The 13456-nt window shown below is 31.0% G+C and overlaps 1 protein-coding gene across 3 annotated transcripts; it reads right to left on the minus strand.

Moving 5' to 3' along the window:
* Positions 1-736: 736 nt before the first annotated feature.
* Positions 737-8017, minus strand: LOC108332511 (fatty acyl-CoA reductase 3). Of its 3 annotated transcripts, none has more exons than XM_017567809.2 (11): positions 7866-8017; positions 7682-7785; positions 6687-6889; positions 6497-6597; positions 6190-6382; positions 4045-4206; positions 3566-3647; positions 3214-3480; positions 2624-2751; positions 2285-2452; positions 737-1135 (listed from the first exon to the last, which is right to left on the minus strand). In XM_017567809.2, the coding sequence occupies exons 1-10, from the start codon at positions 7942-7944 to the stop codon at positions 2299-2301; spliced, it is 1473 nt and encodes a 490-aa protein (XP_017423298.2). In that variant the 5' UTR covers positions 7945-8017; the 3' UTR covers positions 737-1135; positions 2285-2298. The 3 variants fall into 3 exon arrangements, with proteins under 3 accessions (XP_017423298.2, XP_052726742.1, XP_052726741.1); XM_052870782.1 differs by having other exon boundaries at positions 737-1212; XM_052870781.1 differs by lacking the exon at positions 737-1135 and having other exon boundaries at positions 1858-2452.
* Positions 8018-13456: the final 5439 nt, after the last annotated feature.

Below are 13456 nucleotides of genomic sequence, written 5' to 3' on the forward strand. Positions count from 1 at the left end.
TATATGATCATAATATTTAATATGCTTTAATTTGATAGATAAAATCACACCATTATTATTGGCTAAGATTGAGGCATATGCCATGTTTCTCCTCATTATCAGTTAGGTTTCATTATTAAGTTCACAGTTGGAGCAGTACATATATGTTTATATGTAGGGTCCTGTTATTCATGACCATGTCTCATACACAACCAAACTCTGTCACATGCAATGTTCAGACCTAATAGTTTCATTTATATTCATTTTACACAAATTATAAAAATAAAATACTTTTTAAAAAGGTAAAATTTTATATATATAAAAAAGATAAAACAAAAAAATATCAAATAAATATAAAATATTTATGTCAAAATATTTTTTTTGGTGTGAAACAGTTTGGAAGCTTGTGAATCAACCACAGTTCATGTTTCATTATCTACTAAGGAAAGCTAAACATGAAAAACATTCTTTTTCATTCACCTAATTTATCTTCTGAAATAAATCATAACAACCGCAAGTTTTTCCGGTTAGATCCTGTATAAATTGTTTTTCAAATTTAATCTTTAAAAGTGAAAAATGGACTCAAATTGAATCTTTACCGTTAAATTAACTTAAAGTTAAGTTTTTATGACTTAAAACATTGATAGGTAAGTTTCTTATAACTGACATTCACAAAGCTTTTAGGGTTCAATGAAATTGAAATTGAAATTAGGCTTAAACTTGGGGATTAAAATTTGTGCCGCATCATTGCCTCTACCTACTACCAACCAAATCCTAACCTTCTCCTTTCACCGTCACCCACCACCTTGCGTCGGCCACCATCAACGCCGCTCAGGCCACCGTGACGAAACAGTTTCTCCACCATCCTCCATGTCGTCGACCACCATCAACTCCTCGTTCAACCACCACCAAGCACCACCACGAAGCTTCGCCCAATCTTCTTCTTCACGAAGCAAACCACCGCGAAGTCTGAACACTCAAATCAACGAGCAGTCCAAATCGCGAAACCTGCAAGGTGAATTCCAGATCATCCCCACCTTCGCGTACTTCTCCTTCGTGCACGAAAAGAGTCCAAATCTCAAAATCCAGTTCTCGCCGCCATGGATATTCATCATCATCATCCTCTATCAAGCACAATCGCCGAACCATGAAAAACCTGCACCCAAAAAACCTAAAACACTGCAGAAACCCTAGAATCGCGACAATAGAAGTTCATCTTCCTCTTTGCGCAACCTACAAAAGAAAACCTAATTGCGAATTCTCCGTGAACGATTTTTAATCCTAATTTCAATTTCAATGAACACTAATTTTGTTTTTTAATCCTAATTTCAATTTCAATGAACACTAATTTTTAATAACATTATACATTTAAAAAATCCTTAATTTTAAGATTTTTAATATTTCACTTTTAAAAACTAAATTGAAAAAAAAAAAGTATACAGGAATCTAATGGAAAAACCCAACATAAATGTCTTGGTAAAAAATTATACTTTTAACACATAAATATTTTATTTCATTTGATATTATATTTTTCTTTTTTAAAAAATATAAAAGTTAAGTTTTTCATAATTATTTTACTTTTATATTATGTATCAAATGTAAAAATATTTCATTTTATTATTACTTTACTATAATATCTCGAAAAAAGTTAGAGCCATAATTCACAAATGAATCATATTTTGTTGTTCAAGATCGTTAAATGAATAATGACTTCATCACTTTGTGAAAACTCCTAAGAAGGAACATTAGTATTTTGCTGCTAATAACATTTTTAATCAGTCTCTTCCCCTTTTTTCAAGAGAATTTGGAAGTCTTGAAGAAGACCTTTGGTTAGAATTTTTCTTTTTCATGTTAACATGTTAGTGAACATCTGCTGTATCAAAGTTGTAAAGGATAAAAACAACACAAACTCCATTGGAGACCATTAATTGCAGAAGACAGCAAAACATATATGATATTTGCTACACTTAATCAAACTTTCCAAACGTAATTAGCATTTAGCCGGTACCCATTACACTGATCTTGAGAAATAAATAGCACCAATGCTGTCCCTCTTGCACAATATTATACTTAAACATGTTTTTGATAAACTTCTCCGTAAAAACTTAAACAAAAATAAAAAGGTAACATTGGATGAACTTTCACTGAAATCAATTTAGCTTCATCATTTTGATTAAAACTCTTCCATTTAACCTTTCTTTAAGTGGAACTATATAAACTCAAATTCATTTTACCTTATTATTTTTGTAAGTTTTATGGAGAAGTTTTTCTAAACATGATAAAGTTTACTACTTTCAGCAATTACCTATAAGTAGAACATCACTTGAAAATGTACTTGACAATGCCAGGAATATGGGTCTTCATAAAGTAATCATCCCAATTAATATCTTTTGTATCAAAGTAAAACAGATCTGTCTCTGTCCCACTTTGTTTTGCTGCCATTCTCAACTTCTCTGTGTTCATATCATCAAATCTGCATAATTAACATTCTCTGCCTCAGTTAATACCTCATAAACTCAATAACTAAACATGTTAATGTGGTGTGTTTATGTTGGCATATGTGACTAACACACTTGCTAGACTTAAAAAATGTGCATTAAATCTGAAGCATGTAAAGTTTTTATTGTAGTTTACAAACACTTACACGCCCGTAAAGAACATGTAGGGTCTGTAAAGTTCAACCATCCGCATCACAACTTGGATCTTCCTATGCAGCTCAAGATATGTTCCCCGAAAATACTGACAAAGTGCAGCATTGGCCAGCTCCAGTCCCTATTTGATGGAAAATTTGTCAAAGTCTTGTCAAGAATTTGAATGTCATGCACGATCATGTCAAAAGCTTAAGCTTTTAGTTGAAAACAACATGAAGTTTATAATACCATGTAATGAACTAATCACCCCAAAAACAGCTTAAGTTTCATACTGTCTCAATGTTACATTAATGTTCACACTAATCATAGGTCATTTCATAGTCAAACAACCTTGTTAAGTAACTCCTATGTACTAATTGCTTGAGACAGCTACAAAAAGGAAAATTTTAAAAAAGTTCTCATTTTTTAGTTTGTTTTACATCTCTCAAACCCATGAATCGTTCCTATGAAGTAAAAAGCTTAAGCTTTTAGCTGAAAACAACATGAAGCCGAAAAGGGCATGTCATGAACTGATCATTATGAAAAGTTTGATATTTAAGTATGTTGATGATGACTGATGAAGGGAGATAAACCAGAGAAGAACCTTTAATGGAAGGAGGTAACGAATGAACATATATCTCTGAAAGCTATCCATGCTGGTCAGCACAGTCACTCTGCCAACTTTGACTGGTGTGCCATCCTTTCTTATCCATGGTTTTGCAGAGAAATATTTTAATCCAAAGTCTTGGAGATTCAAGTATGTGAGTGGATTTCTAACAGAGGAACCCACGTGGTATATGATATCACTTGGCTGCTTTGCATGAGCCACCATGGCCACTAGCATAGCATTCACCACCATGTCTGCTGGGACCTACACATTAAATTCACAATATCTTTTTATAACAGAATTCATCAGAACAACACAACAGTGTATTTTGTTTTGTGCAGTAACTCACCACATCCACAACTCCATTGATATCTCCAAGGAAACATGTTAGCTTTCCTTTCCCATAAGTAACAGCTAAACTGTCAATGGTTCTGCAACAAACAAAGGCAAAAACCTTCCACTTTTAGCTCACATTTTCACTTTCACATTTCCATTCTCTTCAAACCAAATCCATGTCTGTTTGCTGTTGATGATTTTCATGTTTATTTTAAAACTTTTTTCACTTAAATGAGCATGATTAGTTGGGGATACATAATTGAATGCAAACAGTTGCTTCAGTAATTGGTACAGATCACAACTGCATACATTATTGGACCCAATAAACTCCTTTATCTAGAAGTAGCAGTATGTAGTTAATCATGGTACTTATCTTCATTAATTATTACATTATTATGTGAACAATATTATTTACTAAAATTTAAGTGACTCTTAAAAAGAAAGATTGAATATTTAATATATGGGTGGTGAAAAGTAAAAGTTTTTATTTACCTGACACCCTCAGCCCAACCAGGAAAAGGTTCTTTCATTGTGCTTGTGACAATGGTAGGTCGCAGAATAACAACAGATAGGTTTCCTTTGAGTTTTTCCACAAGCATTTCTCCCACTGCCTTTGTAAACACGTATGTGTTTGGCCATCCATACACCTTTGCCCTGATCACATTATACATACCAAACATAATAATTATGCTGATTTTATTTCCTTTTATAGTATCTTATAGTCAATTTCTCATTAAACAAGTAATACTTTTACAGAAAATATGCATAACGGATTATAAATATACATATAAATCATAATATATAATATATCAGGGATATCATATTCATACTGCCTTTTAGATTCTTAAAGATTATTATAATTATTTGATAATAATGCTTGTTTTTTTAACATTTTTAGTTCATGTTTTAGAGGACATGGACCCGTCTTTTGGTAGAGTTATTGTCCCTCCCATTCTCTAGAAAGATCTTGATATCTTAGCCTTTTGGTACAAAACAGTCAATACATATATCAATTAAATTTAAATGTTATAATAATAAATTATACTAATATTTATTGAAATCTTTTCAATTTTTTTATAGTTCTTCTCTGGTTGCTCTTGCTTTCATTTTCTTTTAATTATTTTTTAAAAAACATTACAAGTTATTCATATTTTAATTATTCATTGTCTTTTTAACACAAATTATTGTAAATATTAAAAAATATATAATTATGTAGAATATTCTCAAAAAAACTATGCAAGAGGTGTTAATATAACTTTATATTTGTAAATATAAATTAATAGTTTGTTTTTAAGATATGGTAAAGACTTATCAACTAAAACTTCACAACTTAAGACCCCTTAAATATGATGCAATATACATATGAAAAAAAGATAAAAGAGGACAATTGAGAGTGTTTGTGTAATAATGAGAGGATTTGAACCATTCAATTACATTTAAATAATTTAGATTAAATTTATATGACATATGACCACAAAAAAATTTATTTAACCTTTTTTAATCTTAATATTTCATGATTAAATACTTGAACTTGTTATATAAAGAGATTTTTTTATCCAAAACAAAGACAAAGCATTAAATATTGATTGGTTCTTTCCCCATAATATGTTACTTCAATTAAAAAAACTCCTTTTGAACAAGACAATTTTCTACATGTATAGTATCCCAGCTAATAGTAGTACTTTTCCTTTATTAGCCTATGGAAGCATAGTTTTGTGGTAGAATAAGAAGCACACTCGAGTCAATGGCTTTTATCTACTACAGTCTCCATCATGATGATTCACCTTTGTGCCTCTCAGTTGTCACATATGCATGATAGCAACTATTCTTTTAACTGTTCACACATATTTTTGCAGATTGTTTCATATTATCCATCTACCAAAATCACTTCACGTTATATCGGAAAGGAAAATGTTTTTTTTTAGTAAATTGTTTTTCATAACTTTTTTTACATTAATCGTCCACGGTAGTTCGTGACTGGTGCATTTCAACTGTATGAACCAATAAAACAATAACACGTAGTCTATTATTAAAATGTTTTTAAGAAAAGATGTTATCATTTCATCTTGGGAAATAAAGTTCAACATTATGCAACACGTACTTCTTTGATTGTTATAATTTATATGCAAATGGTAGCAGACGGATATACAGGCTGACTCATTCACTTCATTTTGTATCTCAGAGTGTGCCACATGTTTGTGTGTGGCCTGTAATAACTTCTGCATTGAATTGTGTGATTCGCCATACCTCCATTATTAATGTAACAGTAAACAAATTCACAGAAGTTGTTCATATGCTCTTAATCTTCTTCTTTTTTTATTGCATGAATAAATATCATTTTCCCTCAGAATAAATACTACTGTGTTCATAACTAATGAGACAATTGTTAAAGCAAAGCTGAGTTTGAAAAAGTGGTTGAACTTGAACATCACTTGCCTGGACCATGTCCAGTTTGTGTCCATTCTGAATTAATGGGAAAGGTTAATATCTGGTATAAGTTGTTTTTTTTTACCAAACACTTTTATGACTTATATGCTATAAAACCAGAACTGATTAATCATGTTCTAATAGTTTATGCAGAAGAAAATTATGAATATATGACAGTATATGCTAAAGCATGTAGGGTTTGTGACAAACCTGCTGATACCCAGATTCTTCATGGCTATTTTAACATCACGTTCTGTGGCTCCTTGTTCTTTTAGTTCATCCAATTTGTTACACACAATGGTCTTTTCTGCATCGATGTCTAGGCCAGACACTCCATTTAGTGTTTCACCAAAGTGGTAGGGGTCCTCTGGTATGAGTCCACCTCTCTCACCACATACGTAGGCTGAAATAGTTGAGTTGTAACACCACTTTGTGAGACCAATTAATGCTTTTTTGTTTTATTTTATTCATGAACAGTGCTCTTTAATATATTCAGATGGATTCACACTATCCTAACCTGTTGATACATGAACAAGCACTTTCAGTTTAGTACACTGTTTAGCAAAGTTCATGACATGCTTCACCCCAAAGGTGTTTAGACCCAAAGCTATATCGTACCTGCATTTAATTTTTAAGGAAGAAAAATAATACAAATATGTTAATCTAACCCAAAAAAAAAAAAATGTGTATGAAACTTAATCTTGCACCTTTCATCAAAGTTGGTAGTTGCAGCCAAATTGACTATAACATCCGTTTGATTGCAGATGTCTTCCCTCAGAGTTGAATCTTTCAAACCCAAATCCTCATAGGAAATGTCTCCCGGCACCAGAGTCAGTTTTTCAGAAATGAAGGACTTAAAATTTGCACCCAGTTTTTCCTTTAGCACAATGAACAAGTCCTTCGCTATGATCTAATCGTCACAAGTATACATACATATATATATATATATATATATATATATATATATATATATATATATATATATATTAAGCTCCAATTAGCAACAAGTTTAATTAAATCAGACTTGCTGTGAGTTTATAAACTGACCCATATGCTCACTCATTAATGATGGGGACAAACTTGAAAATGATATATGAAAAGCAATCCATATATCTATCTACTTGAAGTCCTTAATTTCATGTTTAGTCACATAAATGCTCGCAAGAAGCATTTTAGATCGGAGAAATTCACAAGAAATGTTACTATGAAGAATATATAATATCAGTTTTTTGACAATGAACCATAATAAAGAGCTGGCATGTTGTGTTTGATTACTGGTTTGTTTATGATGCACATCTTTCTCATAAAAAGAAACACTTAATTAACAATATAAAGACTATAACATACATGTAATGAGAAAGTGATTGATGGAAACTGGAGAGAACGGCAAAGACTTGACTGCATAGTGCTGAAATTTAATTATCATCACCACCTTTATGATGATGATAATAGTGCGTTTATTATCTATAATACACACTTCTGCATGAGAAAGTGTGATTTGCTTATAATAATATAAAAATAACCGATGTAATAAGTAATATGATCTTATGCAAATGAGTAACAGTGATATGAGATAAAAGTTGAATGAGATGTTTGGTGTATAAAAGTACTTACTAGTGTGCTACTTTACAACTACCACCATGAGAAAAAGTGAGATATATATAAATGTAAGAAAGGATGAGTGTAGTATTTGTTCATATACCTCATTGTGCAATCGATAAGTGGCAGAATTATCATCTGAGGCTCTCAAAAGAAGAAAAATCTTCTTAACATTGGGTTGAACCCTCAATATCTTCTCCAGAAAAACTGAAACATGCAGAAACCAAAGACATCACAAATATGGCAAAAAAGTGCAGACATAACACTCTGAAAGAGAGAGATTATACTTTTGGCTAGAAAGCCTGTGGCTCCAATGATTAAAATGGTTTTGTTTTGAAGAAAGTGAAGAACACTTCCGACCTCCATTGGAGAAAATGTGTTGAGAAGGAAATAGAAAGAAAAGATTGTGAAGAAGAGGCAAAGTGGTGTGTGAGGTGAATCTAAATCGAGGCATTTTATATAAGAAAAGAAACTATCATGGAGCAATTATGACTTATGAGATGGGTTGTGGGTAAGCTGTTGGTGATAGTGAAGTCAAGATTTCAATTTAATTTAAAAAAAAAACTCTCACATTAAAAAATTACTTATATTTTTTTTTAAATGTAGGTAGATGATATATAATTGAATTAATTGGTAAGATGGACATTAATTAGGTATAGAGAAAAAAAAATATTTTTATATGATTTATTTACGTGAAAGAATGAATTTTAAATTTAATTTAATATACCATTTTAAAAATAAATTTTAAATTTGACTCAATCTCATCATATCAATTTATAAAAAATGATATTTAGATTTAGTTTTTTATTTTAAACTTAACTCGTTCATATTAAACTGTGGATTATTATGTTTAAATGTGCTTATAAATCGTACACTGAACTGTGTTTGATATTTGGTCGTTGCACATGAAGAGCATGAATAAGCTCAACTGTCCCTGTGGTTTGGTTGTGTCCTACAAAAGTCAGAACTCAGAAACAATGAACAGCCTTAAGCTCATCAAATTATAAAGTTGGTGTAGTTACCGCCCAACTCCAATACCATAATTTAACATTTATTCTTTATTTTATTTTTTTTGGTTACAAAGGATTCAAAATATTGTCCATACCAATGGAATTTATTAAGATGTAGGATGTAGTATGGATTTTTTTAAAACAGGTTGAATATACAATTGTTCTTATTAAGTTTCTCCATTCTAATTTTTTATTTTATTTCCTTTTAAAATAAAAAAAACTATTAGTTATACAATTGAGAGTACTTATATGACCTACTACCTAATTGAAATATAAATTAAAATGGTTTAATTAACTTTTTACTCACCATTTTTAGAAAAAAAAACTCAAATTGATATTTCAAATTTTTAATTAGATTTTTATTTTCTTAAAATATGATATAATTTAGTTATTTCCTATAATACAATATCGACATTAATTCATGTAGCATGAGTCCATTTGTGATTGTTTATTTTTTTTTAATTTAAAAAAAATTTCACTTGCCAAATAAATGTTTGGCACATGAAATACAGACATAATGCAAAATTGTGAAAAATCTCAATTTAATTCTTATATTTATTATTTTGATTCAATTTAGTTTTATTCTTTTTTAAAATAAAATTTTTTTATTTCTTTTTAAATTGAAATCAAATTTAATTTTAAATAAATGTTATAGTAATATTTTTACTAAAATTGATATTTTTATAAAATATTTTTGATAAAACTAAATTTATTTAAATTTTTATTTTACATTAAACTTTATTTAAATTTTTTGTATTAAAATTTTAATGAATTTGTAGTATTATTTTATTAGATTATACTTTAATGTTGTTTTTTTTATTTAAATTCATATTTCAAATAATTGTATATAAATTTATATAGATTTATAAATTTATATTTCAAATATTTGTATAAATTTCCACTCAATTATAAACAAATTGTTGTATATATATATATATATATATATATATATATATATATATATATATATTGCATAAATATAATTTTAATATAAAAATTAAAGAGAATAAAGAGTATAAAGTGTTCCTTTATTAATAGTAAGAGATGAAAATGAATTTTAAGATTAGTTAGATAATAAATCTATATTTTAAATATTTGTATAGATTTATAAATTTATATACAATTATTTGAAATATAAGTTCAAATATAAAACAATATTAAAATATAATGTAATAAAATATCAATAAAAATACATTTCAAAATTTAAAAAAAACATAAATAAAGTTTTATGTAAAATATAAATTAAAATAAAGTTAATATTGTTAAAAATATTTAATAAAAATACCAATATAAATTTATAAAAAAATTAAATTTAGTCTGGAATAATATATAAATGCTATTTTTTTTAAAAAGTATGACTCAATTGAATCAAATAACAAATAGAGAAACTAAATTGAATTTTTTTACATAACACTTAGCACTGCAATAATACATGATACTATCACCGTGACATCATACTAATTTTTTCACGTAGTAAAATGCTAACTTGATATGTGGAAATTTTTTAAAATTAAAAGATAAAAAATAATAAACTGACATATGATATTTAACGTTGTTGATACAGTATTAACACACAAAAAAATCACATTTTCAAAAATAATATCTAATTAAGACAAAAGAAATTAAAAAATTAATATGAGATTTTGTTAGGAAAATAAAGGACAAAAACATAATTAAACCAACTTAAAACCAATTATCGAACTGCAGAAAATTTTAAACAAATACTTTTTAATTTATTTTGTGTATTAATTTCTTCCGCTTTGTAAAATTTTATTATTTTTAAATAGTTATTTTTGTGATTTATGTATACATATTTATGCTTTAAATATTCTGACTTTTCTATGTGAGTTGTATTTTCGTCAGTATTTATTTTTTGGAAAATGAAAAGGTGGATAATTTTTTTGTTTTTTTGGATGTTTATGACATGTGGTAAGTGTGGTAGAAGGATATCCCAAAGTCAAGGAAGGAGGCCCAAGACACTTGCTCTGGGAAAACGGCAACACATACCTAAATTAAGAAAATTTGGTTTATCATTTAATTTCTTTGTCTACTTTTGTTAATACTATTGCAATTTTTAGTTTTTGCACAAAACATGATGTCTTGTCATAACAAAACGTGACAAAGAAACCATCTTAAATACTGTCACGTCCCATTTATTATTGTGATGATTCACCTCTCTGCTCCCATAAATGCACCGTGCCACGTGTTCTGAGTATTTGAAAATCCACCAACGAACCGTGCATGTGCGCCACTTGTCAAAGTGGAAGCTTCTGAAATCAGTGGTGGAGCGCAGGTGTCGTGTAGAGGGACGCTCGTCCGTCTGACAGTGGGTTTTTGAACAAAAACAAATTTTCTGGAAAATCTCCCACTCTCTACGCGCACCTTCTTCTCTCCCAAACTCAGACTTTTCCTCTTCTCCTCCATCTCTCTAGAACCTCCCAAACTTCTCTCTACTGTAACTCACCAAACTCTTCTCCGTTCACGTTTCAGCACCGTAGGAACGTTCCCTGCACCGCGAGCTTCATTTCAAACCGAACAACTTCCAGTTCTGGTAAGTTTCACTGGACGCTCGTTTCTGGAGTTCCTGTAACTGTATTCAGTTGCATGCAACGGTGTAGGCTAAGCCCTTCGTTTTCTATTGGTTAGTTTAGTTGGAGAGCTTAAGGGAAACGAGGAGAAAGCTTCTTCTAGACGAGTCAAGACCCACTCTTTAGGACGTTCACTACTGAATCCGGGTAAGAGAAGCTTATTGTGATTTAATTTATACTGTGAGTTGTATGCATGTTTGATATGGATTGTATGCATGAGATGTATGCGGATGTATTAGTTATGAACGATCGCTTTTACAATGAATGAATATGGTATGCATTGGTTGATTCGTATGCTGATGGTTGCTTGGTGTGAATGATTGATGAGAATCTTATAAAGTATGTAATTTGATATTTTGATATGAGGTATAAAGTATGAACTGATGTATGATAATACGAATTCTGTAATGTATGAGATTTATGGTGGAGATAAATTATAAGATTTGAATCGTATGAAAAATGAGAACTTGTTGTAGATGAAAAATCTGGAAAATATAATAGTCCTTACTTTGATAATGCACGCTCGTCATCGAACGGTATTCTACCATTCGGTTTTCCCTGAAAATGATTTAGAGTAGGAATTCTTTCATTTGGAAAGGATTCGGCTTAAGAATGAGCGTCGTCTTGTGAAAATCTAGATTTGAGCGTTCGGCTCATTCTAGTGGTATCCAACGATTTTAAATAATTAAACTCAGATCGTACCGCTCGGTCTTATATCGAGCGTTCGTTCTAATTAGTGCTCGGTCATCTATTGAGCGTTCGTCCTAAGTAGCGCTCGGTCTCAGACCGAACGCTCGTCCTTTTCGTAAATTGCAACGAGCGATAATAACGTTCGTCCTGAATGGAAATAGCGTTCGTCCATACAGTTAAATAGCGTTCGTCCAAACAGTAAATTTATATCCGCTACCGCGTTCGGTCATTGACTGGCGGGTAGTACCTTTTATAAATTCATATCCGTTTTAATATCTAAAAGTCTTATGATGTCTTTATTCCATTAGATTTAATCTAATGTCCTTGAAATTTAAGTTATTCTAAGCATCTGGTGAATCGTTCTAGAATCAGTCTTTTAACTGATTCAAGTGGTCATGATGTCCATTATTGAAAGGACGTTCGTTTTCCTTCTGTCAAAAACGAGTGTCTCTCTCTGTACCATATTAACGTTCGTCCTCATTATGAAGGGGGCTGAACGTTCGTCTTTTTAAGAAAGTGGAACATAGAATGAAAATGTATTTAAGAGGATGAATTAAGATGTGTGAACACTATGAGAACTGAAATTGTGATTTTGGATTTGAACGAGCGTTCCAGGGTGGAACGACTCTTGAATGGATATTGAGATTTGTAAGTATGAACGTGGTAAGCTTAGATGGTGATCCATCCTGATATTCCGTGAATGCTCGTTCTCAAGTAGAGAGGAGCATGTCATGCGTGGGAATGGCAGGAGGTCTAGTCCATAACTGTAACTTGGACAGAACAGACTAACCTTAGGTGGCTACTTATGAGCATTCCAGTTACCTCACCTGAGTGCACGGACGCCTTAGCTACACAGGATTCATACAGTCCGGACGGTCGGTCTAGTATCAGGATTTGGATTGAGTTATGGTTGAATTGAATGTACGTGTTATGATTCATTTGATATATTTGATATGTATGTTCTGGCTTGAATTAAATTCAATAAGCTTACCCTGTGTTATTTCCTTGTGTTGTCGTTCGCCCATGAACTTTCGTCTTGTATATGCAATGATCATCCGTGTGGATGTGAGCAGACGGAGAGGCGTTACTGGAAGAAACACTGGAAGAAGAAAATTTGGAGGACGCCAATCTCGTAGAAGTAGAAGTGAAGGCCGAACAGTAAGGGCGTTCGGTTTTTAGATAGCGTAGTTAGAATAGCGAGCGGCTGTGAGCGAGCACTCTTTCTGTTTGTGTAAATATTAGGACGTTCGGTAGTAGTTTTGTAAACCGTTCGTCCTCTTTTATTTTGTGAACGCTCGTTGAGTTATGTACATTACGGCCGTTCGGCCTCTTTCGTTAGTGTTGTTCCCTTTGCTTTAAAACTGTTTTGAATTATTAATATATGTGATTATTCTAAGTATATAGTTGATGACTGTATAATTTTGGGATGTTACATTATTGGTATCAGAGCAGTTTTGTTCTCTTAAAGGACACTGTAGGTTATGAGTACACTGTGTTTTTGCTGTGTGCTTAATATGTGTTTAAATGAGTTATATCTCTCAACTCTTTACACGTTACTAACGTTCGTTTTCCTCTGTGTCCAGAGAACGA

The sequence above is a fragment of the Vigna angularis genome, chromosome 11 (assembly GCF_016808095.1).
Source record: "Vigna angularis cultivar LongXiaoDou No.4 chromosome 11, ASM1680809v1, whole genome shotgun sequence".
NCBI classification, from domain to species: domain Eukaryota; kingdom Viridiplantae; phylum Streptophyta; class Magnoliopsida; order Fabales; family Fabaceae; genus Vigna; species Vigna angularis.

Coding starts and splice junctions, on each gene's coding strand:
- LOC108332511 (XM_017567809.2), bottom strand. CDS start 7,944: ATGGAGGTCGGAAGTGTTCTTCACTTTCTTCAAAACAAAACCATTTTA. Junction 7,786..7,865: donor CACAGGCTTTCTAGCCAAAA/GTATAATCTCTC, acceptor TGCATGTTTCAG/TTTTTCTGGAGAAGATATTG. Junction 3,481..3,565: donor TCAATGGAGTTGTGGATGTG/GTGAGTTACTGC, acceptor TTTAATGTGTAG/GTCCCAGCAGACATGGTGGT.